Raw genomic sequence first — 24,204 nt, 5'->3', positions numbered from 1 at the left:
AGCTCCTAGGTTCAGCTAAGTGATTTGTGATTAACCTCCCAGCTTTTATGTCCTAAGAACTGGAAGGGCTAGATGTTATCTTTTGGGGAAAACTTTGGATCTTCATTTTATGAGTGGTTTTGAAATGCAGGCCACACAACTGAAACATGAGGCACAATTTCTGAGCACAATGTAATATAATACCCAATACAATTGTTTTTTTTTATGACCATTGACAAAAAAGGAGGAAAAAATTCTGACAACCAAAGTGCTTAACCAATAATTATAAAACCAGTATGATCAGAATTCTATTTCAACAAATACATCAATTAAGCAAAACTTAACCACATCCAGAGAAATAAACATCATATCGATCAGACAATGATAACTGGAAATAAAATGAATTCAGCTGAGTAGATTTGGGCTATTGGCTGTAACCAGGAATCTTGGCAATAAGGACAACGTAGCAAAACATGGTTTAATGTTTTGATCACAACTTCACCTCAAAAGTTGTTATTTATTTAAATCTATGTTTTCTCAAACTTGGCAACTTTAAGATGTGTGAACGTCAGTTCCCAGGATTCCATGGCAGAGATATAATACCCTTCCAGTGTCTTCTCTAAATTTGGGAGTTGTTACTGAAGTTAGATCTCTTGCCAGCTTAAAAGGGGGGAATAACTGCAAAGGAATAAATTTTGAGGTGGAGCAGCCAGATCTAATTGGCTTTCAGATGCTGATTAAGACCTGCACTGGATGTTTCTATTCCATCACTGGAATTTCTGCAAGTGAAAAACTAGCATTTCAAATGCTCTTACAAGGCCTTACTCCTGGGTGAAACAAGTCATCAATTAAAATCAAAGGGCTGAATTCACGGGATGGGGTGGCAGCGGAAAAATCGCTTGATTAATATGAGAGGATGCATTTTATTTCAGCCAGTGAATATTATCATCTTAAAATAAACTACAACAAAATTCAGCCATATAAATGTAATGTATTTAAATATGTAAAACAATGCGGAACTGCATTGCTGAAATGAAAATTAGTAACTAAAGGACTTATGGTTAGTCTAAAGACTTTCCCCAAAATTAATTATAAGTAAATTCTAAAACTTCTAAATTCTAATTCTAAATTCTAAAACTAGATTCTCAGTCTGTTGTAAATTAGTAAATTAACAATATAAAAAAGAATTAGACTATAAAACCTAATGATCTAAAAACTCAGTTATAAGCACAGTTAATAGTTCATTCACGCATCCCAAATATTAAAGTAAATATAAAGCTGTTACTCATGTAGAGCAGAAATCACCAAAATCTTGCTATATAGCCGTGATGGCAAACCTATGGCACGCATGCCACAGCTCAGCTCCAACCTGCAAGCACATACGCCTCCTGCCAGCCAGCTGGTTTTCGGGTCTCTGTCACACATGTGCAGGGGCGGGCCACATGCGGGAGATATGCGCGCATGTGCGGGGCACATGCAGGAGATGCACACGCATGCATGGGGGTGAGGCGCATGCAGGGGGGGTCATGTGCACATGCACAGGGGTTGCGCACAGGGGTCACGCACATATTGTATTATGGGTGTGCACGAGCGCGCACATGACGACAAAAAGGTTAGCCATCATTGCTATATAGTATGTGTAATACTGCAGGGCTTTTCTTACATGGTAAGAAGAAGTTAACAAGCAACAACAAAGGAAAAATAAATACTTGAGGATTTTTACAGAAGGAAATTTGTGACCATGCCTGAAGGCGGATTCATCTGAGTCCATCAAGTGAACTGAACCTGTTCTCCATTAGAACCGGCTTGACTAGCTTTGAGAATCTTCTTAAATCTCTTAAAGACAAGCAATTTTATCTGAATCTGAAGTAAAACGTTTGTTGAAATGGGGAGATTAGTAAGTGGATATAATCAGCTGGTTTCCACTTAGGCTGATCAAAGTGTATTTGGATATATTGTACTTTGGGAGAAGGTCTCTTATTATAAGCATCAATATCAAAAAGCCTTTCTCCGATAACTCTTAGCTTGGGCAAATTTGACAGAATGTAGGAAATCAAGAGAGAGGGCGCACTGTCTGAGCCCAAGCGGATTGGAATTTATTCAATAAAAGAAATGAGATCAACTCTACTGGGAAATCATGTCATTTAAGCCAGTAATTGAAAATTAATAAGCAGGCTGTTTCCTCAACCCTCATCTGGCCAGCTTCTAGCCTCAGAATAACCTTGGATATCCATTTTGGAGCTTGATAGCCTTCGTGGGTCTTATTTCCATCAGTCTATACTTTAGGAAAGTCTATAGGGGATCCATTAAGCAAACAAGCCAACGATTTGACTGCGAATAACTTTTAGAACTGTGGAGATACATTTCCTGCCTTTTACGTGAAAAAAGAAACTGAGGAGACCTAGATGATTTGGGGAATAAAATAAAACAGAACATTTTTTCCAGTGGAAGACTTGATCGGTTTTGTTCTGCTTTATTGTTGAACAATTTGGCACTATTAACTATTACTAACATACACGTTTTGCTCATACTGCTGATGTATCACCTTAAATAAATTATTTATTTGTTTATCCTATTTATATGCCACTCATCTCACAGTTCTAGGTAGGCCAATTATGTAACTGAACAAAAGAATAAGAACAGAAGAACAGACCCAAACTTAAGAAGTGCCTTTCAATGGTCAGGGAAAATTAAATATTCGTGTCTCCCATTCTCCTTCTCCCAATAGACTCTTCAAATTAAATGGCCAGTGCAACCATTAATCACAAGTTCCAGAAATTCCCATGAGAAAAAAGGCACTTCCTACTTTTTTATCTGCATTATTTCTCTCACTGCCATGCATTGGAAAGAAACCTTCCAAGTTTCTTACACTAAATAAACCTAATCTTGCATAGCTTCTTCTCCGGTATATTACATTACTAACCAGAGCATACGAAACATTTGCTAGACCAATTCTTGAATACAGCTCGTCCTCTGGAACCCACACTGCATATTGGACATTAATACAATTGAATGTGTCCAGAAATATTTCACAAGAAGAGTCCTCCACTCCTCTGCTCGCAATAAAATACCTTATGCCACCGGACTTGAAATTTTGGGCTTAGAAAATTTAGAACTACGCCGTCTTCGGTATGACCTAAGCATAGCTCATAAAATCATCTGCTATAATGTCCTACCTGTCAATGAATACTTCAGCTTCAACCGCAACAATACACAAGCACACAATAGAGACAAACTTTAAGGTAAACCGCACCAAACTCGACTGCAGAAAACACGACTTCAGCAACAGAGTGGTCAATGCCTGGAATACACTACCTGACTCTGTGGTTTCATCCCCAAACCCCCAAAATTTTAACTTTAGACTGTCTACTGTTGACCTGTCCTCACCCCATTCCTAAGAGGTCTGTAAGGGGCGTGCGTAAGCGCATCAGCGTACCTACCTTCCCTGTCCTAATGTTCCCTTTAATTGTATTCATTTTATGTATTCAATTCATGCTTATACTTATATATATTATCTAATACAAAGAAATAAAAAATAAAATAAATAAAGTTGGCGGGAGGGCTGAAGCAGGGAATTAGTCTGGATCCATTAAGTAAATACAAGAGGACAAGGTCTGACTCCCACTGAATACCTTTAAACCTTATCTAGTCTTTCCCAGGTAAAAGCTGTCAAGTCTGGGGAGATTCCTGTGCAGCAGGCATACAACAATAAAGCAGTAAGTTTGAACTCTACCCGCGTGGGTCCAGTTATCTGCACCAGACAGCATGTGATATCTTGTCCTCCTTATCTTACAACCCAATCTCACGAAGTTCCTGGGTTCTCTTAGCTTCTCCTGCCATTCAATCCCATGTTGGCAAAGACACATAAAAAGAAGAAGGGACTTACATTGGAATATCCGTTGACGCACAGGATCTGTTCCAACAGAGAACTGAGACATGTGAACAGGGCTATCCCCGTGCCAAAGCAGAGGGTCAGGATGATGTAAGGCTTATTTCGGATGAGCTGAAGCAAGCACAGTAAGAAAAAGTTGTCAAAACTACAGCACATTATGCAAGATGCCAGTAGATGCTTTCTTTTAATTTAATTTTAATATTAAATTTATATGCTGCTCATCTCACTTTACAAAGTGACTCTGGGCGGCTTATCATTACATTCTAAATATAGAACTATTAAAAGATGTTCACGATGAGAATGAGTTGCTGGATTTGCATCTCGTCTTTTGGGATTGCTGATCTGCAAGGCTAATGTTCGGAATCATAATATTCATATTCCAGAGGAGTGCCACTTTAAGGTGTGCAAGGGACGTCATGGCACATGGCCATGCCATTTCTGCTTCCATTTTGCTGACCACCCTGCTTCTACTGCAGACACCACTAGGCATTTAATCGATTCCTGTCTGAAAACAGTTAAAGGACTTCATCAGCCTTTGGTCTCATCCAGCACAGATAGGAATAAAAATAGACAAAGAAATAATAGGGCTAGGCGGTAGGGTAGGGAAGGATAGGATAGGATAGAATAGAATAGAATTTTTATTGGCCAAGTGTGATTGGACACACAAGGAATTTGTCTTGGTGCATATGCTCTCAGTGTACATAAAAGAAAAGATACCTTCATCAAGGTACAACATTTACAACACAATTGATGGTCAATATATCAATATAAATCATAAGGATTGCCAGCAACAAGTTATAGTCATACAGTCATAAGTGGAAAGAGATTGGTGATGGGAACTATGAAACGATTAATAGTAGTGCAGATTCAGTAAATAGTCTGACAGTGTTGAGGGAATTATTTGTTTAGCAGAGTGATGGCCTTCGGGAAAAACTGTTCTTGTGTCTAGTTGTTCTGGTGTGCAGTGCTCTATAGCGTCGTTTTGAGGGTAGGAGTTGAAACAGTTTATGTCCAGGATGCGAGGGATCTGCAAATATTTTCACGGCCCTCTTCTTGATTCGTGCAGTATACAGGTCCTCAATGGAAGGCAGGTTGGTAGCAATTATTTTTTCTGCAGTTCTAATTATCCTCTGAAGTCTGTGTTTTTCTTGTTGGGTTGCAGAACCGAACCAGACAGTTATAGAGGTGCAAATGACAGACTCAATAATTCCTCTGTAGGATAGGATGGGATAGGATAGGATAGGATAGGATAGGATAGGATAGGATAGGATAGGATAGGACAGAACAGAATAGGATAGGATAGAATAGAACAGCAGAGTTGGAAGGGATCTAGTCCAGCCCCTGCTCTAGTTCTATCCCATTTCAGACAACTGTCTGTCCAGTCTCTTCTTAAAAACCTTCAGTGATGAGGTGCCCATGATTTCTGGAGGCAAGCTGTTCCACTGGCCAATTGCCCTCATTGTTAGGAAGTTTCTCCTTAATTCCAGATTGCTTCTCTCTTTTTAGTTTCTAACCATTGCCTGATTCCTTAAACACTGACATAGGTAGTCAATCAGACTACCTAGCAAGAAGATACTTTTTTTTGGTTTTCATATTACTTAGGTTTGGTTTTACACACACACACACACACACACACAATTTATATACCATCCATCTTGCTGTTCGGGGAAACCATATATACAGATGGCCCTTGACTTATGACTGTAATAGAGCCCAGAATTACAGTAGTAAGTTATGTCAGTCATTCAGGGGACCATCATGTGACCCCACCTGATTTTATAATCTTTTTTGCAGTGATCATTAAGAGAAAGTAGCAGTCATTAAGCCAGTTTTTCCTCCTGAAAACTGGAAGAAAACAGTAAAACAGTGAACAGTCTTTCTGATTTCCAGCAAAAAAAAAAAAGCATCATAAATTGCAGTCATGTGATCATGACTCTGCAACTGGCTGTATATATGGGCTGCTTGCCGAGTACCCAAATATTTGGAATAGAATAGAGCTGGAAGGGACCTTGGAGGTCATCTAGTCCTGGCTTCTGCTCAAGCTTCATACCCATGATGGTGAACGTAAGGCACGTGGGCCAGAAATGCATGCAGAGCCATCTCTCTGGGCACGCGAGCTGTCGCCCCTTGTTCTTCCGGGTTCTGGCGCACCGGACAGCTGGTCTTCACGCACGCGAGAGCGCCGGAAACCAGAAGAGCAGCCGCCCAGTGTGCATGCGCATGCCAGGAAGATGATCTTCCGGTTTCTGGCATGCACATGCACCCCGGATAGCTAGTCTTCACGTGTGCATGGGCAGCAGAAACTGGAAGACCAGGTGGCTGGTGCAAATGCATGTGCCAGAAACCGGAAGATCATCTTCCCGCCGCACGCATCTTCCAGCACGTGCACCCATTTTGGCACTCAGTGCTGAAAAGATTCGCCAACTCTGACCTATACTGTGTAATCACATGACGGAGGGGTGGCAATTGTAACGGGTCGAAAGTACCTTGGGGAGGGGGGAGGAAAATCCATCAGAACTTTGAATATTTGTTGATCAAGAAGTACTTATAATTATAGGGGCAATTCCCAAGTTTACTCCTTCGCTTCGCTTGGAGCTTACCATTTTCAAACCTTCACAGAAAGTTGGTGAATTTAAATTATCGGCACTTGCTGACGGTGGAGTTGGGGGAACACTACTGCAAACACCGAAGGTGGACATGAGGCAGCCAAGGATAGCAGGCACTGCAGACAGCCCAATCTGTAAAACAAGCACCAGGGCAATGTTTCAAAACATCAGCAATTGTGTAATTTGTCTCCCAAGAACAAATTCTGAATTCTAGTGAAATTTCATGTTCATTTACCAGTAAAGGGATATCTTTCGCTTCTGGAGCAATTGTCGGTGACAACAGGTTAACTATGAGCATGCCCAATGGGTTGGCTAAATGGAAATGCAAAAAGAAAGAAAGAAAAGAGATGATTGGATATGATTTCACCAAAGTAACTGAAACACATTCAACATGCATGTGAATTGACAGGAGAACAAGTAAGATCCCTATCTGTCCCATACATGAAGCCACAATTTCTTCAGAAGCCTTTTGTTGGACTTCTTGTTTTGCTAGAAAGAAGCAAACTGAGAAATGGGAATCTTGGGTTTGCCTCATTTTTTGAAACCCCCCCCAAATGCACTTTAAAATTCTCATCAATGGCAGGTGAAGAGTTTTCTCAATTGTGCTGCACGTGGGAAAGGAGTTCATACATCTATTTCAGTGTCGGCGAACCTATGGCATGCATGCCAGAAGCAGCACACAAAACCATCCTGTGAAGAATGCGCGGCCGTGCTGGCTCCTATTCCATGCTCCTGTGATCACACGCGTGTCAGTCAATTGGTTGTTGCGTGCGCAGGAGCGGCGGAACCCAGAAGAGCGGCATTCCATTACACATGCACAGGCCAGCGGCCAACCTTCCGGGTTGACATTGTGTGCATGCGCGATGGCCAGCTGTTTGTTGGGCACGCTTCTATGCCAATATCCAGGTGTTTGGGTGCCGACTTGTGCATGCGCGAGGGACCACCACTCTTTCGGGTATCGGTGCTTCTGCATGCGCAAAGGCCAGCAGGGCCGCACATACCTCGCGGGATGGTTTTGTGTGCCACTTCTGGCATGTAGGACAGCACGCGGGGACATCAAAGGTTCGCCATCACTGATCTATTTCATCAAATCAAACCTTGTGATCAAACAATAACTTTTCAAGTAGAAGGCTAACAAATCAGGGAGAGCCCAACAACAGACAACTAGCAAATGAGGAAGAAGATTTTCAGTTTTAGGCATTATTTGACATTCAAGTGTTACGTGGCAAATTCTGTGAGCTCCCATCTATAGAATGGATCAGGACATAGATACAATTATATATATATTTGTTCTTCCTAAGGAGCATTATTTATTTATTCTTAGTCAACAAGAATCGCTTAGGTAAGATACAGCGAAATAATTAAATAAAATTAATATTCAACTCAATTGAATTAGCAGCATAATTTCTGGAAAATATAGTATAAGTATACCTAGAATGCCCCAGATGGAAAATATCTCTCTCATGAATATAGATGATGGATGTAACCTCTGGGGTTATGCTTAAACTTTCTCTTTGGGGTGGCCCTCTGAAACCTGTGTTTCTCAACCTCAGCAACTTTAAATTCTAGGAGTTGTAGTTCTCATATCTTCAAATTGCTGAGGTTGAGAAACACTGCTCTAGACATTACTGAACTGCAAGGCATTACTACTCAGAACGGCCAGTAGCAAGAAATGCTGGAAGTCCTACTTCAGCAATATCTGGAGGGCCACAGGTTGTCCACCCTATTTATATAGTGCAAAAGTCTAGTACATACATCTTCACCAAACAGCCCTGTCCAGTAAGCTAGTAATAAACTCTTGCACTGATAATGGGAGTCTCAAGAGGGAAAGTATTGCCTTCCTTGAGAAAACTGACATCTGAAACCCAGGGTTCCCATCTGGAATAACCAATACCGACTCAATTACTTACACATAGAGGCAATCATATTGGCTGTGGCTCGTTGGTCTTCAGGGAACCATAGGGCCGCTAGTTTGGTTGGGGAAAAGAGGATGAGTGGCTGGGCCCCAGCACAGAGGCACTGTCCTACAAGAAGGTAGACGTAGTTTAGGGAGCCTAAGCTCAGGCTATCAATAACACTGAAAACACGAATGATGCTGCCCACCATATTGAGCCAGGCGCAGAGTAGCACCTGCAAGAGAAAAAGCCACACAACCAGGGTTAACGTAAATCAGCCTTCCATGACCTGATGCTATCCATGATCATAAGACTGAGTAACAATGCTAAAAATTGTGTCATATTTCCAAGTGTGTAACCAAGTACTTAATAGAAGGCTGCCTAATATTTCTATTAATATATAATATAACAACAGAGTTGGAAGGGACCTTGGAGGCCTTCTAGTCCAACCCCCTGCCCAGGCAGGAAACCCTACACTATCTCAGTCAGATGGTTATCCAACATTTTCTTAAAAATTTCCAGTGTTGGAGCATTCACAACTTCTGCAGGCAAGTCGTTCCACTTATTAATTGTTCTAACTGTCAGGAAATTTCTCCTTAGTTCTAAGTTGCTTCTTTCCTTGATCAGTTTCCACCCATTGCTTCTTGTTCTACCCTCAGGTGCTTTGGAGAACAGCCCGACTCCCTCTTCTTTGTGGCAACCCCTGAGATGTTGGAACACTGCTATCATGTCTCCCCTAGTCCTTCTTTTTATTAAACTAGACATACCCAGTTCCTGCAACCATTCTTCATATGTTTTAGCCTCCAGTCCCCTAATCATCTTTGTTGCTCTTCTCTGCACTCTTTCTAGAGTCTCAAAATCTTTTTTACATCATTTTTTACATTATTAAATAGCATGAGACTGCTAGCCCATGGTGAAGCAGAGACTCTGGAAGATGGGCAGGGATATTCTGTGGCTCAAGTCTCACCCAGCATAAATTCAAGTAGGTGGTGCCAATTAAACAAATGGCATGCTGATAAATTGTATAACAACCAGCTCATCTAGCTCTGCCACTGCCGTGCCACTAGCTGCCAAACAACTAATCGGTATCCTAGGCTTTGCAGCTCAACTCTGCTCTCAGCTGGCTTATAAAATTCCAGAAAATTTAATGATTGCCTTTTACAAACCAGCGTCAGCCAGCTGCGGCACACCACTGTACGTCAAGCATCCAAGGAAGGACATCCCCTCTCAGAAATACATGAAAGTTGGTAAGGTGCTGTCCATGGTCCTAAAATGTCAAGACACTCCCACCTCATTCTCAACAGACATATTTTTGATATTAGTGAAAAAGAGACCATGTAAATGCAGGAGTCTTTGCTCAACTGAAGCTGAATCAATGCCATTTGAAATTGTGTAAATGAACGCAGAAGTATAGTGTTAGCTGCAAACAGGCTCTGTCCAAAAATATAGAATTTGCAGTGGATGGGACAAAGAACAGCTATCAAGGCATCTCCAAGCAAAGTTATACATTGACTATCAAAGATCAGCTTCAAACACAGTGAAATCAAATGGGAAGATTCCAACTCCAAACTCATGGGCAGAAAAGAAATGGCAGCAAACTCAGATCACAATGTTGCTGCTAAACATTCGCATAAAACTTCCTTAAAGTCATTTAAAGTGATTGTGCAACACTGTTGAAAATAACGTTTTCCAGCTACATGGGAAAATCCCCACATCCCTGGCTGCTGAAGGATGCATGTACAAACAAAGGATCTTATCACATCTTTTAGGACAGGGGTCTCCAACCTTGACAACTTTAAGCCTGGAGGACTTCAACTCCCAGAATTCCCCAGCCAGCCAGTTAAAGTCCTCCAGGCTTAAAGTTGCCAAGGTTGGAGACCCCTGTTTTAGGATGTACACTGAAGGTCAAAACTAGGTGATATCTTCAACTATTATGTCCATATTTGTACCCCCTGAAATATAGGCTATAAACATGGGACAGACTATGAACCGGGGGTGAAATGCTCCTGGTTCAGACTGGATTGCCCAATCCGGTAGCGATGGCGGTGGTTTGGAGAACTGGTAGCAAAAATCCCTGCCCCCCCCCACCCCATGCCCAGCTGAGCCGCACGATCATCAGAAGTTTTTTTTTTTACTTTTAAAAGCATTTTTTCTTCGGCCGAAGAGGTTGTAAAAAAATGCTTTTAAACGGCTCTGATGATCCCAGCTGAGTTGCCTGATCGTCAGAGCCTTTTTTTCTTTTAAAGGCAAAAAAAACCTCAGCTGGGATCGTCAGAACCTCTTAAAAGCATTTTTTACACCTCTTCGGCCGAAGAAAAAATGCTTTTAAAAGTGAAAAAAAGATTCTAGTTCCCGGAATAAATTAATGCACCCTATGCTGACTGTGATTCATCCTATGCTGCTGTGATTATGTGAACAGAAATCCCAACATATATAAAAACCACCAGGCTGGGAAATTACAAACTAGAACCATGATACTTTAATGTTCCTGTATTAGAGTAGCAGTTTTTGAGTACTTAGTCGGGTGCTTTTGATGTGATTCAGGTTTGAAGTGCAGGAGTGGACAACTCTTTCTCCACTCCCCCAGTTGCAATGCAAATCCATAATACATTCCTCTCTTGAGTTAAATCAGGTGTCTCCAGACTTGGCAACTTTAAGACTGTGGAAAACTCCAGAATTCTGGCTGGGGAATTCTGGGAATTGAAGTCCACAAGTCTTAAAGTTGCCAGGTTTGGAGACCCCTAAGTTAAACTGCAGAATGTTTACATGTGTGCATACAAACACACGCAGAGAGACATGTTTCATCAGAAAACCGAGTGGAGGAAAAAATCCAAATCAGATCCTGAATTTAATTTTCTTTTGTTTCTTATTTTAAAGAAAAAGCACTTCACTTAATGTTATTTAACTATAATGATATTTCACTTAATGTTGCACCCATCTCTCCCTTCCTTTTATGTCGAACATCTTATGGTATGCACTGCTGTCCCTCTGCCTTACAATCTGCCACATGTCTCAATGCCCTTCAGCCAAGGCTTCCAATTGTGTAGGGTCAGCAGTGGAAAGTGAGTTATCTGATTTTGAGGGAAGCTCATTGGCCAGTTCTGATTTTTTAGTGAAGCAGAGCCCCACCAATTTTTGGAAAAATCCTGAAAACCCATTCTGAAGATCACAATAGGAATGAAATGACTCGTGCTCCTCTCCATTCTGCTTACAGAGCATCTGAGTCCGATGGAGTCCAGAATCCATATTGCTAGAAGTCCCACAGGAACTGATACCACGAAGTACACAATGGCGAGCCAATTGACCATATCCAGTGAGGTATGGAATCGTTCAGCTGTTATGTCAGCCACTGGAGCAAACGTCAGCCATAGCTAAAGAAAGGAAATGAGAAGAACAAAACATTGTCAAACATTCAGGTGCTACGATTTCTTGCCTCTTGTATATAATAGAATAATAGAATAAAATATAATACATTTTAAAGCACCGTATATTATTTATCGTCACCACCAGCCTCTCTTGGATGAATATCCAACAGTTCTGAAGAAAGTGCTGAAGATAGTTGACAACAAAAAGAAATACAACACTGAACAAATTATTTAAAAGTAACTTTGTATTAAATAGTATGCGACCGCTATAACTAATACGTTGCCAAGAAAATAATATATTGAGTTTAAATGCTCAAATTAAAAGATACAGTAAGATCAAAAAAAAAAAATCCATAAGGTATTCCTCAATTGGAAAAACCTTTTAAACAGCTAGTTGGCATGCAAAGGTATTTGGAACAGAGCTTCTCAGTCCCTTTGCTATTACTGAGGCAAAGATTTTATAATCTACATTTAATAAGGATATTGGTCTATAATTTTTTGTCTGCATCTTCTTTTGGTATTAGCATAACATTCGCTTCTATCCATGTACCGTATTTTTTGGAGTATAAGATGCGCCTTTTTCCCTCCTAAAACAGGCTGAAAATTGAGTGCGTCTTATACTCCAAATGTAGCTTTTTCAAAGCTTTTTTTCAGCCCTAACAAGGCGCTAGCGAGTGAAGTGATCTTCCGAGCTTTGCCTGCTTTTCTCATTGCTTCTCTCTCCGATGATCAGCTGTGCTTTAGAAGCTGTTTTTTATCCCCAACCAGGGAATAAAAAGCAAGTGTGCATGCTCAAAATCAGCAAACTAATGTGCTGAAGCTGACCAGACTAAGGAGGCTAGCCAGATGAATACCTGGTAGGCAGAATTTCTCTCCCCCCCCCAATTTTCCTCCCCCAAAACTAAGATGCGTCTTATCCTCCAGTGTGTCTTATCCTCCGAAAAATACGGTATTTGGTAATTTGGCTTCTTATATATTAAGATTTCAGAATATACCGGAAGACAAGGAGGAAGACTTAATGGATTTGATTACAAACCTGTTGGCTGAAGCACTGCAAATTGAGAAAGAAATAATACAAGAAGAATTAGATCAAACCTACAGATTAAATTCAAGCTATGCAAGAAGACACACAGTGCCTAGGGAGGTCCATGATAATAAGGTAAGGGATGAAATATTGAGAAGAGTGAGAGACAAACCACTGCACTAGAGAGGAAAGGAAATCAGGGTGCTGAAACAGATCCCTTGGAAGATAAGAGACCTAAGAAAACAATACCAATTCTTAACCACAAAGCTAAATGAAAAAAGAATAAATTTCAGGTGGTTGGTGCCACAGGGGATCCTAATTAATTGGCATTCCAGAAGGTACAAACTGGACTCTACCCTTAAGGCAGCAGATTTTTATAAAAGACATACAAGTATTATTGAAGAGAAAACACAAGATGCACAAGGAACAGGGCTTCTGATGTTGGCTTCAGGAATTCAAGAGATATAGGTACAGGACCTAGGACAGTTACATTGCCTTGCTAGGGTACCACTGAATTGGTTTCCTTCCATGTAATTGGTTATTCCTTTCATAAAATTAGTAATTAATTATTGTGAGTCAAGTTGCATATAAATTTAATAAACAGTAATTATTCCCCACATGACATCAGACTGAAAAGCTTAGGGATTTATAAATTGGTATATCTGATCTAAGAGGTACAACAAATCCAAGGTCAACATCTGCGTTTGTCTGAATCAGTTGTCAAAAACCAGCAATGACGTCTCTACTGGCACCGTGGCTTCTGCCCTTCCAAGGACAATCTACAAGTCCTTCTTAGATACAAATCCTACATCCACAACACTCTCCACTATCAAGCGCAAGTAGCTCTGAACTGAAACTGCTAAATAAAATGAAGTTAATGGAGTTTTAAATGGGTCAGGCAAACTGACCGGACCAGCCGAGCTAATTGTGACTCAAGTACCATAATCCCCAAATCAACTATGCAGCACTTGAAACTGGGAAAACACTTTGCAAAGAGGTATTTAACGGGTGATTTTTTTTTGTTTCTTTCTAGGTTTTCCCCCTGAGTTCAAGTTCTGCTCTTTTTTTGAGGGGGGGCGGGGGGAGCGGGGAAATCAACCAAGTGTTAATCCATTGGTTGCAATAGGAAATGACCAATTGGCTCAGCTTGACGTTGTGGGCTGAAAAAGAGGGATTGGCCTCAAATCATCCATCTGTTTTTTTTAATCATAAGGTAGAACTGGAACTCATATCATCCTGATTTCTAGCTTGGTGCCTTTACCACTAGACTGAACTGACTTTCTCATTAAAGCCAATGCAGTCCTGGGCTGCATTAACAGAGGGATAGAATCAAGATCACGTGACATGTTAGTACTGCTTTATGGTAAGACCACCCTTGGAATTCTGCATCCAGTTTTGGTTGCCATGATATAACAAAGATGCTGAGACTCTAAGAAGAAGGCAGAGAAGAGCAACAAAGATGATAAGGGACTGGAGATTAAAGCGTATGAAGAACATTTGCAGGAATTGGGCATGTCTAGTTTAATGAAAAAGGCTGTCACAAAGAAGAGAGGGTCAACCTATTTTGCAAAGCACGTGAAGGAAGGACAAGAATCAGTGGATGGAAACTAATCAAGGAGAGAACCAACCTAGAATTAAGGAGAAATTTCCTGACAATAAGGACAATTCACTAGTGGAATGGGTTGCCTTTAGTAGTTGTGGGTGCTCCATCACTGGAGGTTTTTAAGAAGAGATTCAACAGCCATTTGTCCAGAATGGTATAGGGTCTCCTGTTTGTGCAGGGAATGGATTAGAAGACCTCCAAGGTCCCTTCCCATTCTGTTACTTACTTACTTACTTACTTCATTTATTTAAAATATTTATTTAGTTGCCCATCTTATAACTAATTTTGGGCTGTTCCCAATCAAGAGGTGAAATTTGATGACCTATATAGTAATTCACAAAAAAATAACAGGTAAAGTGCTTAGGATATTCTCATTTGCCTAGCAAAAAATTCTGATAAAATCAGTGCAGCTTCCTTGAAATTACTATTTATAGGTTTCCATTATCCTACAGCTGTTGACCACTAATGGGTTGAAGAATGTTCTAGAAGAAACTGAGCAGACGAAATTTACTACTAGTAGTGTTTTGTGAGTAGTAAGGGAAAACTGATGTGCTTGGAATATGTTAGTGAAACTTTGGATTAGCAGGATCTAATGTACCAATTAGTATCTACAGAAACTTTTAAAAACAATTAAAGAAGGACAAACCCACTTCTACCAGAGACTACTGAAACTGTGGCTAGTGAATGTGGCTACGTGAAAACTTCCAAAGATTTTTTAAAATACACAGGATTAACATAAAGGTTTTAAAAAGCTTTCTAAAATTAGGGGATGGAATCCATATTGCTAGGTCTTTAGTACTGAAACAATTTTAAAATGTTGCAGAACTGTATTTTCTATGTTCTATATGCTCTATAACTGTGTTCCACGTGTTCTCTATGTTCTGTAATGAGGGGTTAGTTTCTGCAGTTTTGAACCCAGTCAGAAAGGGCATGTGTGTCTATTTTCAGCCCTGGAGGCCATCTTTTCTTTTGGCTCTTCAGGGCTGCCATACTTAGTGCTGTGAGAAAGTGGGAGGGGGGGTTGCATGAAGTTGGTAGAATTATTTAACCATAACAATGTTCTTTTCTCTGAGAGTCAAGGACATTCAGCCTGCACCTGGAGTGGTGTGACTGGGAGGCATCTCCAGTTGGGACAGTGGATTGAATGGACCATGTGATGGACATATGGGTATAGGGTAAGGGACTTCGATTTTCTTTTGGGTGGGGAAAACCTAGGAGCTTTCAGATTCAGGTTTTCCCAGATGTGACATCTCCCAGATGTGACATCGCAGGGGACAGCAGACTCAGAAAATAATTTCAGAAGAGCTTCTTCTACTTTCATCACTGGTCTTTTGTCAGGCACAAGCAACCAGAACACACATGTAGAATTTAAACTAACTAGTTTCCTGCCTATAATATAGGAATTTGCCCAAACAGCTTGCTCTCCTTGCTTTATCTGTTTCATGGAGCTCAGCAGGTGGTGGTGGGGGGGCGGAAGAGTGAGTCCTGGATCTCTTGTGGCCATGCAATGATTCAAGGCTAATTCCCCATTTCAGTCCTCCTCCCTGCCTGGCTGGGTGTTTCCCGATATCTGCACTTCTTTTGAGATGTTAGTTGTAGGAATAAGGAGAGAGCCAACTCCTCCGTATGCATTAATTATGGCAGTTAATTAGTTTCATTGGAGAGTGGCGGTCTAAGAGATGTGAAGTGCTAGAAGAAATGTCAGAACATAAGGGATTTGTCACCGCATCCTGCTTACAAATACCCCTAGAGCATTGAGCTGCTTGCTGTTAGAACGAGAATAGCAAAACTTATAGATCTGAGCCATTAAGGCAAACCTAATATTATATATGCTGGTCTATGACTGCAATAAAGATTTGACCTAAATGTTTTCTATGGCAATTTCAAAATACACATCTACCTATAATGCGAAGTCAGAATAACCTTGAGGAACAAGAGGAAGAGATGCAACCAAGTTAGATAAAAGAAATCGAGTCTGGGGCTGAAACATAATTTGATGAAGTGTCTCAGACATAAACATCCCTAGTTCTTTTGAAGATAAAGAAATAGGGTGCAATCAGACTTACAAGATTCTGTTACTGTAACCTTATAACAAAGTACTATTAGCATTCTAGGTCTAGGATGAAGGGCTGCTGTTTGGGAATGAACCTTCAGTAAAGGATGGAAATCTCCAATTTTTTCCATCCCAGCCAGGATGTTAAAATGTTCCTCTTTCCATTACAATAAATCGAGAGAAGGCTGAAAAACTGTATAGTGTGTTTATGGGAGAGAAACCTTCCCAACTCCCCAGTCATAAACTACATTAATATATTTTATAGTAATGGAGATCCGTGAGCTTCCAGAAATTGTTGGACAGTAACTCCCAGCATCCTTCACCATTGGCTATGCTAGTTCACACTGCTAACAACTACAGTCAAACAACATCTGAAAAGCGCCAGGTTCCATCGAACACGTCATTAACAGGTCAGTCACATGCTCATATTTGTACGTGAAAACAAATTTTACAAAGCAAGTTGTGGGTGTTCCACAGCTATTGATCCTGGCAGCTGATTGATTGATCCTTGGCAGAAAGGAAAAGGAGAAGATAAGTTGTAGAACAATGGTAGTATAAAACAATGCAGCAGCTTCCATATTCTTATAATGCCTTGGTAAGGCCACACTTGGAATATTGCATTCAGTTTTCGTTGTCACGATGTAAAAAAGATATTGAGACTCTAGAAAGAGTGCAGAGAAGAACAACAAAGATGATTAGGGGATTGGGGGCTAAAACATATGAAGAACAGTTGCAGGCACTGGGTATGTCTAGTTTAATGAAAAGAAGGACTCGGGGAGACATGATAGCAGTGTTCCAATATTTCAGGGGCTGCCACAAAGAAGAAGGAGTCAACCTATTCTCCAAAGCACCTGAGGGCAGGACAAGGAGCAATGGGTGGAAACTAATCAAGGAGAGAAGCAACTTAGAACTAAGGAGAAAATTCCTGACAGTTAAAACAATTAATAAGTGGAACAACTTGCCTGCAGAAGTTGTGAATGCTCCAACACTGGAAATTTTTAAGATGTTGGATAATCATTAGTCTGAAGTGGTGTAGGGTTTCCTGCCTGGGCAGGAGGTTGGACTAGAAGACCTCCAAGGTCCCCTCCAACTCTGTTGTTGTTGTTGTTGTTGTTGTTGTTGTTGTTGTTATTATTATATATTCTTTCCTGCCAGAAATAGGATGCAGACATGGGAAAGCATTTGAGAAAGCCGAAAAGGAGTCCCCCATGAATGCCTGTAATCATTGCCATGATCAAGGCTAGTGGTGGGAACTCAGAAATTTCAGAAGACATGGAAGCCTAGGGGCAGAAGCTGGCTGATATGGTGTCTCTTGTTATATACATTAAATTGACGCTCATCAAATGTATACAACATGAAAAATAGCTGTCAATCAACATTAATCTCAACGTTTGCAGCATACTTCAATGAGAACGCATTGATTTATATAAAATAAATCCACGTTTAAATACTTAAACCATATGCCAAGCAAGGCGCAGTACTGTGTATCCTTGTAAGCCAATGATCCTAACAGACCTGATTACACGGATTATTTTTATAACTAGATTAAAGAGACAATGGAGATTAAGAAAGCTCCTTGTACAGTGATTCCATAATCACTGAACTCCAGAAGGATCTGGAGTGTTCCTTCCAAAGGAACCTGGCTTTTAGCCTTAATTGCTAGACAGTGTCGTTTGGCGACACCCAGGAGAAGGGCCTTCTCTGTGGGGGCTCCCACCCTCTGGAACGAACTCCCCCCAGGACTTCGCCAACTTCCGGATCTCCGAACCTTCCGCCGCGAGTTTAAAACATATTTATTCATCTGCGCAGGACTGGACTAGATTTTAAATTTATATTGGTTTTAATAGGTTTTATTATTTATATTGCTTTTTTAATTATTTGGCTGTGTAGAATAAGTTTTTTAATTGTTATTTTATTCTGTATTTATTTGTACTTTTTATCTGCCTGTGAACCGCCCTGAGTCCCTAGGGAGATAGGGCGGTATATAAATACGATAAATAAATAAATAAATAAATTGTTTTTGATATTAGGGCTCTCAAAACCGTTCATGGTACTAAAAGAAATTTAAAAAGATTGTGTAGGATCTCTCCAAACTCTCAAAAAAAAAATCACTGTATGGAAAATAGTATTTTTCTCCCTCCTCCATAGTTTTAGAGCTTGGGCTCATCCAATACATCCTGCAACCATGTGGGAAGATACAGCGTTAATAAAAGGGCATTTTGCTTTGCACAATGGGGCATTGACAGTGGAATTTGCGACTACCGTCTGATGATGGTCATCAGTTTAAAATAAGTTTCAAAGGCTTGATTCATGGAGAGGTGACTTTGGGTGGCTGTGTCTTGCCTCCAAAATCACCGACCTTTAATGGCAGCTGCTGGAGAGTTGCAGTGGGTTTATTCCTAAATTCATCTGCTTGGACATCACATTACAGACTGAGGGCTGGGCTAGATGGGCTATTCCCCTGAGCCAGCAAAATGTGGCTTACATTCCTGAGCCTTTAGGGAAGTTTGCAAGCATGGACCAAACAGGAGGGGAAATGCACTTTTTCACTGTCACTCTCCAGCAAGGGTCATTTTAGATAAGTTGTTGCCATTGATGTGGTTGCCTAAGATGGTATTAAGGCCCTTAAATATGCTAAGTCTTTGAAGTGGCTGGCTCAACAAAAAATCCGCCTCCCAGTTAGAAAAGCATCCAAGAGCTTACATGCCTCAACATCTCAGAAGAGCTTTTTCTAGAGATCACTTCCAACAACTGGACTCCCTGATAAGGCATGAAAGTTTTCACGGAGTTCCGTTTGAGGAAAGGCTGCGCATTTGTGGCACACGAGCCACTAAAGACGTTCTTTTGACGTATTCATTTGGACTGCAAACTTTATGCTGCAGAAAGAGCTGTTTATTTAGACTACTTAAAAACTAAAAAAATATTGGGTCTTACATTTTGCAGGGAATGAAATGAACCTGCATATCACTAATAGGATATATGGGAAGATGGGCAGCAAGCAAATTTAATAAAGAAATACTTTTAATTAATAAAATAAGACCGTACTCTTTGTCCCAAAGATGCTTTTTCAAGAGGCAATTGGAGTTTCTAGTTTTTCTTTGAAGACATTCTGCTTCTCATCCAAGAAGCCAGAAGCTTTTTGGATGAGAAGCGAAATGTCTTCAAAGAAAAACCAGAAAGTGGCCTCTTGAAAAAGCACCTTTGGGACAACCATGACCTAGATGACTGAGAATCTCCATAGACTCTCATTTCAGAAAGGATGGAATATTTAGACTAAATTGGGTTAGCTATAGGGCTGACAATTTACTATGAACATGTTCCACTGTTTTCTTTGTATCTACTAGGGTATTTGTATTAGCTTTATACTTTTGATACGGTCAACTGACTAAATCTATTAAGTTTCTAAATAAGTTAGATCAGCTGTCTGTGATTCCAGAATGAAAAACAAAATGAAGACATCTTATCCTGTTGATTTATTTTCTCCCCATCTTCTGCACATCCCAGAAAATTAAGCATCTTTAGAAGTTGGCAAAATAGCTATAACAAAACAATCCATTCTTTTATTCAGTCTCTGTTGGCTTTTAAAGCAAATTAGATTATACAGATGAAACTTTGGCCCTTCACTTGGGTTCAAAGTAGTAAGAGGGGAAGTGTATTCTGCACATAGTCAGAGGTTCTTGATAATTAATGTTTATCACTGGGGGTTTTTTTTACATTCAAGCCAGGAACAAAATCTATAATAAAGCAAGGCTCTTATTGAATACAGAAAAAAAATCAGAAGAAATCCTTTTGGATTGTTTTCCAAGGCTACTGCTTTCCAGATGTCTACATCACCATTTTCAAAATTCTTAACCTTTGATTATGAAATTAGGGCAGGGATACCCAACCCAGGTCTGTGGTATGTCAGAAACTGGGTTGCATAAACAAGCGAAATCCCATCTGCGGGATTCTGCTCCATCTGTGGAAAAATCTCTCTGCAGGGAACTGGTCCCTGGTGCTTGAAAGGTGGGGGGACTGAAAGGTGGGGGGGACTCAATTAGGGGATTATCTGAATTGAATGAATGAATAGAATTTTATTGGCCAAGTGTGATTGGACACACAAGGAATTTGTCTTGGTGCATATGCTCTCAGTGTACATAAAAGAAAAGATACCTTCATCAAGGTACAACAACACTTACAACACTTAATGATAGTCATAGGGTACCAGTTTAAAACTTAATGATACTGAATAGATAATGGATTATCTGATTGGGGGGGGATATCAGGGTAACTCTGCCACAAACCTCACTTTTTTTTTTATTTGAATTTATATCCCGCCCTTCTCCAAAGACTCAGGGCGGCTTACACTGTGTTAAGCAATAGTCTTCATCCATCTGTATATTATATACAAAGTTAACTTTTATTGCCCCCAACAATCTGGGTCCTCATTTTACCTACCTTATAAAGGATGGAAGGCTGAGTCAACCTTGGGCCTGGTGGGACTTGAACTTGCAGTAATTGCAAGCAGCTGTGTTAATAACAGACAGACTTAGTCCGTTGAGCCACCAGAGGCCTTGGGCTAGACTTTCAGACTGCTTCAGGGGGTCGTTATAAAGATCAATAGAGGGACTATTAGCGGGAAGCCGGGAAAGCAATGAAATTAATTAATGAAAGAGACACGCAACTCGTTCAGTCCGACATCGCTATGGAGGAAGTCACGAATGAATCACGTTTCTTCCATCGGTCTCAGATCAGCCTGCATGCAACTCCGCTTAAGGAAATATGTAAGGGGCTTTCCCCCAAGCAGGGATAGGGATGGGGAGCTTCATGCATCTCTTGCAAACCCAAGCCCACCCATCCCTCACACACACACGCACGCACATCTGGAAGGAGCCTGGCTGGGAAACGCAGCTGGACAACTTTCCTCTTTGGCTTTCGGGACGCCAGTAGAAATCTCTCAACCCTCCGGGCGAAGGAACCAAGCCAACGCCGTGACATGAGGAGGCGAAGTGTTGTCAAAGCGTCGCGGGGTTGAAAACCGCCTAGGAAGGATCGCCTTTGTAGGGCGTACAAGATCGGCGTTTGCAAAGAAATGAATCAAAAGGAGCCAGGAGGGCGGTCTGTTCGGGAAATGGGAAAGCAGGCAAATAAAAGAAAATAAATAAATAAAAGTCCCGACCGGCTCTCAAACTCGGCGGAGGACCGGGGGGGGGGGGGGGAAAGAAAGCGAAACTCCCCGGGCAATTATTGTACCTACCATCGCATTGGAGCAATTCAGCACGCAGACGGCCGTCAGGACAAACCAGCGCCGCTTGTAAACCTTGAAGCTTTGCCCCGTGGAAGGCTGGGGCTCCTGGTTGATGGAGTGGCCGTCGTCCATCGGAGCGCTGTCCCTTCTTCCCTCCGCTGTCCCGAGGCTGCTCTCAGGGGAAAGTCTCCGCCGCGCTGCTCGAGATCTTCTGTGCCATCCTCACCGCCGTCTCCCATGCGGGGTTGCCTGCAACAGCCGAGTCGGCAAAAAGGAAAAAAACAAAGGGAAAAGGGAATTGCCACGTCTGCGCTCGCAGGGCCTGAAAATCTGGTTTCCTGCCCGCCGAGCGAAAAAACTCCCTTCGCCTCCGCTGCTTTTGCGGCGGCTGCCGCGGGACGCTCCTCTCTGACTTCACGCATTGGGAAACAGCGGCTCCTTGCAGCCTCCGCCGCTTCAAAACGGGTCCGCGGGATCCTAGCGCCTGCCCTGTTCCTTTTCCCGCCCGCCGCCCTTGTTTTGGAGCTCTGTTTTTCCTTTGGCCTGTTGTCACGACGGTGGTTTTCATGGGACAGCTTGGATTTTCTTAGTTTTTTTCAGGATCTGGCCTGTTGTCCCGAAGTTGTTTTTCATGAGACAACTTGGATTCCCCCCCACCTTGAAACGTTTCCCTTCTCACCCAAGAAGCTTCTTAGAATAGAATAGAATAGAATAGAATAGAATAGAATAGAATAGAATTTTTTATTGGCCAAGTGTGATTGGACACACAAGGAATTTGTTTTGGTGCATATGCTCTCAGTGTACATAAAAGAAAAGATATGTTCATCAAGGTACAACATTTACAACACAATTGATGGTCAATATATCAATATAAATCATAAGGATTGCCAGCAACAAGTTATAGTCATACAGTCATAAGTGGAAAGAGATTGGTGATGGGAACTATGAAACGATTAATAGTAGTGCAGATTCAGTAAATAGTCTGACAGTGTTGAGGGATTTATTTGTTTAGCAGAGTGATGGCCTTCGGGAAAAACTGTTCTTGTGTCTAGTTGTTCTGGTGTGCAGTGCTCTATAGCGTCGTTTTGAGGGTAGGAGTTGAAACAGTTTATGTCCAGGATGCGAGGGATCTGCAAATATTTTCACGGCCCTCTTCTTGATTCATGGAGTATACAGGTCCTCAATGGAAGGCAATAGAATAGAATAGAATAGAATAGAATTCTTTATTGGCCAAGTGTGATTGGACACACAAGGAATTTCTCTTTGGCGTATATGTTCTCAGTGTGCCTAAGGAGAATAAAATACATTCATCGAGAATAAAAAGATGCAACACTTAGTGATAGTCAAGGTTACTAATAAGCTATCAAATCGTACTAGGAAACAAATAAAAATATAAATTGTTTAATTTAACAAGCACACGGTTATAGTAATAAGTGGGAAGAGATAGATACTAGTAAGGAAGAGAAGAATAATAGTAATACAGTCTTAGTAAATTAGTTGACCATGTTGTGGGAATTAGTTGTTTAGCAGAGTGATGGCATTTGGGGAAAAAACTGTCCTTGTGTCTAGTTGTTCTGGTGTGCAGTGCCCTATAGTGTCATCTTTGAGGGTAGAAGTTGAAACAATTTATGTCCAGGATGTGAGGGGTCTGTAGATATTTTCACAGCCCTCTTCTCATCAAACAAACGGGTTCGAACGATGAGAAGCGAAATGTTTTCGAGGGGAAAAAAAGCAACTAAGAAAGTCCAAGTTGCTTTTTGGGACAACCATGATCTCAGCTGTCTATGGAAATTCTCACTCATCGAGGTCATGGTTGTCCCAAAGATGCTTTTCCAAAGGGCAACTTGGCATTGTTTTTTCTGGAAGAGGTTTCGCTGAAGTGAAACAAAGAAAGTCCAGTTGCCTTTGGAAAAAGCTTTTTTGGGGGATGATCTGGATATGGGGTCTCCAACCTTGGTCCCTTTAAGACTTGTGGACTTCAACTCCCAGAGTCCCTCAGCCAGCAAAAGTCCACAAGTCTTAAAGCAACCAAAGTTGGAAACCCCTGATCTGGATGATTGACAATCTCCCTAGACATTCTCAATTTGTTGTTCAAATCGGGAAGTGGAGGTGAGGTTGGGGGCAAGGTGTCAACTTGGGAGAAACCGTAGTACAACCCAACCAATCTTATCTAATCTAGGCTTTGGGTATGCTAGCTAGGAACTATTTGAACCGAAGGCCAAAGCATCTGAAAAGTCCCAGATAGGTGCAGACATTTCAATCATCCAGGAAGGCAGAGTCCTAACATAGGATGCTTTTCCAGAAAAAGCATACCTTGGGCAAAGGATCAAGGTCCTTCTTGCCCCCTTCACCAGCTTAAATCAAAGACACAGAAAAGTTCCCAAACCAGTTGGGGCTGATATATATATATAAAATAAATAAAATTATTATTATGATGATGACACATTACCTGACTCTGTGGTCTCTTCTCATAATCCCAAAAGCTTTAACCAAAAACTATTTGACCTCACCCCATTCCTAAGAGGACAATAAGGGGCGTGCATAAGAGCACAAACATGCC

The 24,204-nt window shown here is 41.1% G+C and overlaps 1 protein-coding gene across 1 annotated transcript in view; it reads right to left on the bottom strand.

The window, feature by feature from the left end:
• Positions 1 to 22,066, bottom strand: part of SLC49A3 (solute carrier family 49 member 3) — a 30,700-nt gene extending 8,634 nt beyond the window's left edge. The window contains exons 1-6 of the mRNA XM_058166938.1: positions 21,654 to 22,066; positions 11,585 to 11,743; positions 8,388 to 8,607; positions 6,713 to 6,789; positions 6,472 to 6,609; positions 3,866 to 3,982 (exon numbers count right to left, since the gene is read on the bottom strand). Of these exons, the coding sequence (XP_058022921.1) occupies positions 3,866 to 3,982; positions 6,472 to 6,609; positions 6,713 to 6,789; positions 8,388 to 8,607; positions 11,585 to 11,743; positions 21,654 to 21,776 (834 nt within the window). The 5' untranslated portion in view covers positions 21,777 to 22,066. The remainder of the gene's footprint in view (positions 1 to 3,865; positions 3,983 to 6,471; positions 6,610 to 6,712; positions 6,790 to 8,387; positions 8,608 to 11,584; positions 11,744 to 21,653) is intronic.
• Between the last annotated feature and the right edge of the window lie 2,138 nt (positions 22,067 to 24,204).

This window comes from Ahaetulla prasina, chromosome 2 (genome assembly GCF_028640845.1).
Source record: "Ahaetulla prasina isolate Xishuangbanna chromosome 2, ASM2864084v1, whole genome shotgun sequence".
NCBI lineage: Eukaryota > Metazoa > Chordata > Lepidosauria > Squamata > Colubridae > Ahaetulla > Ahaetulla prasina.
The sequence above is the reverse complement of the archived record's forward strand: the minus strand, read 5'-3'. Positions and strand labels throughout refer to the sequence as shown.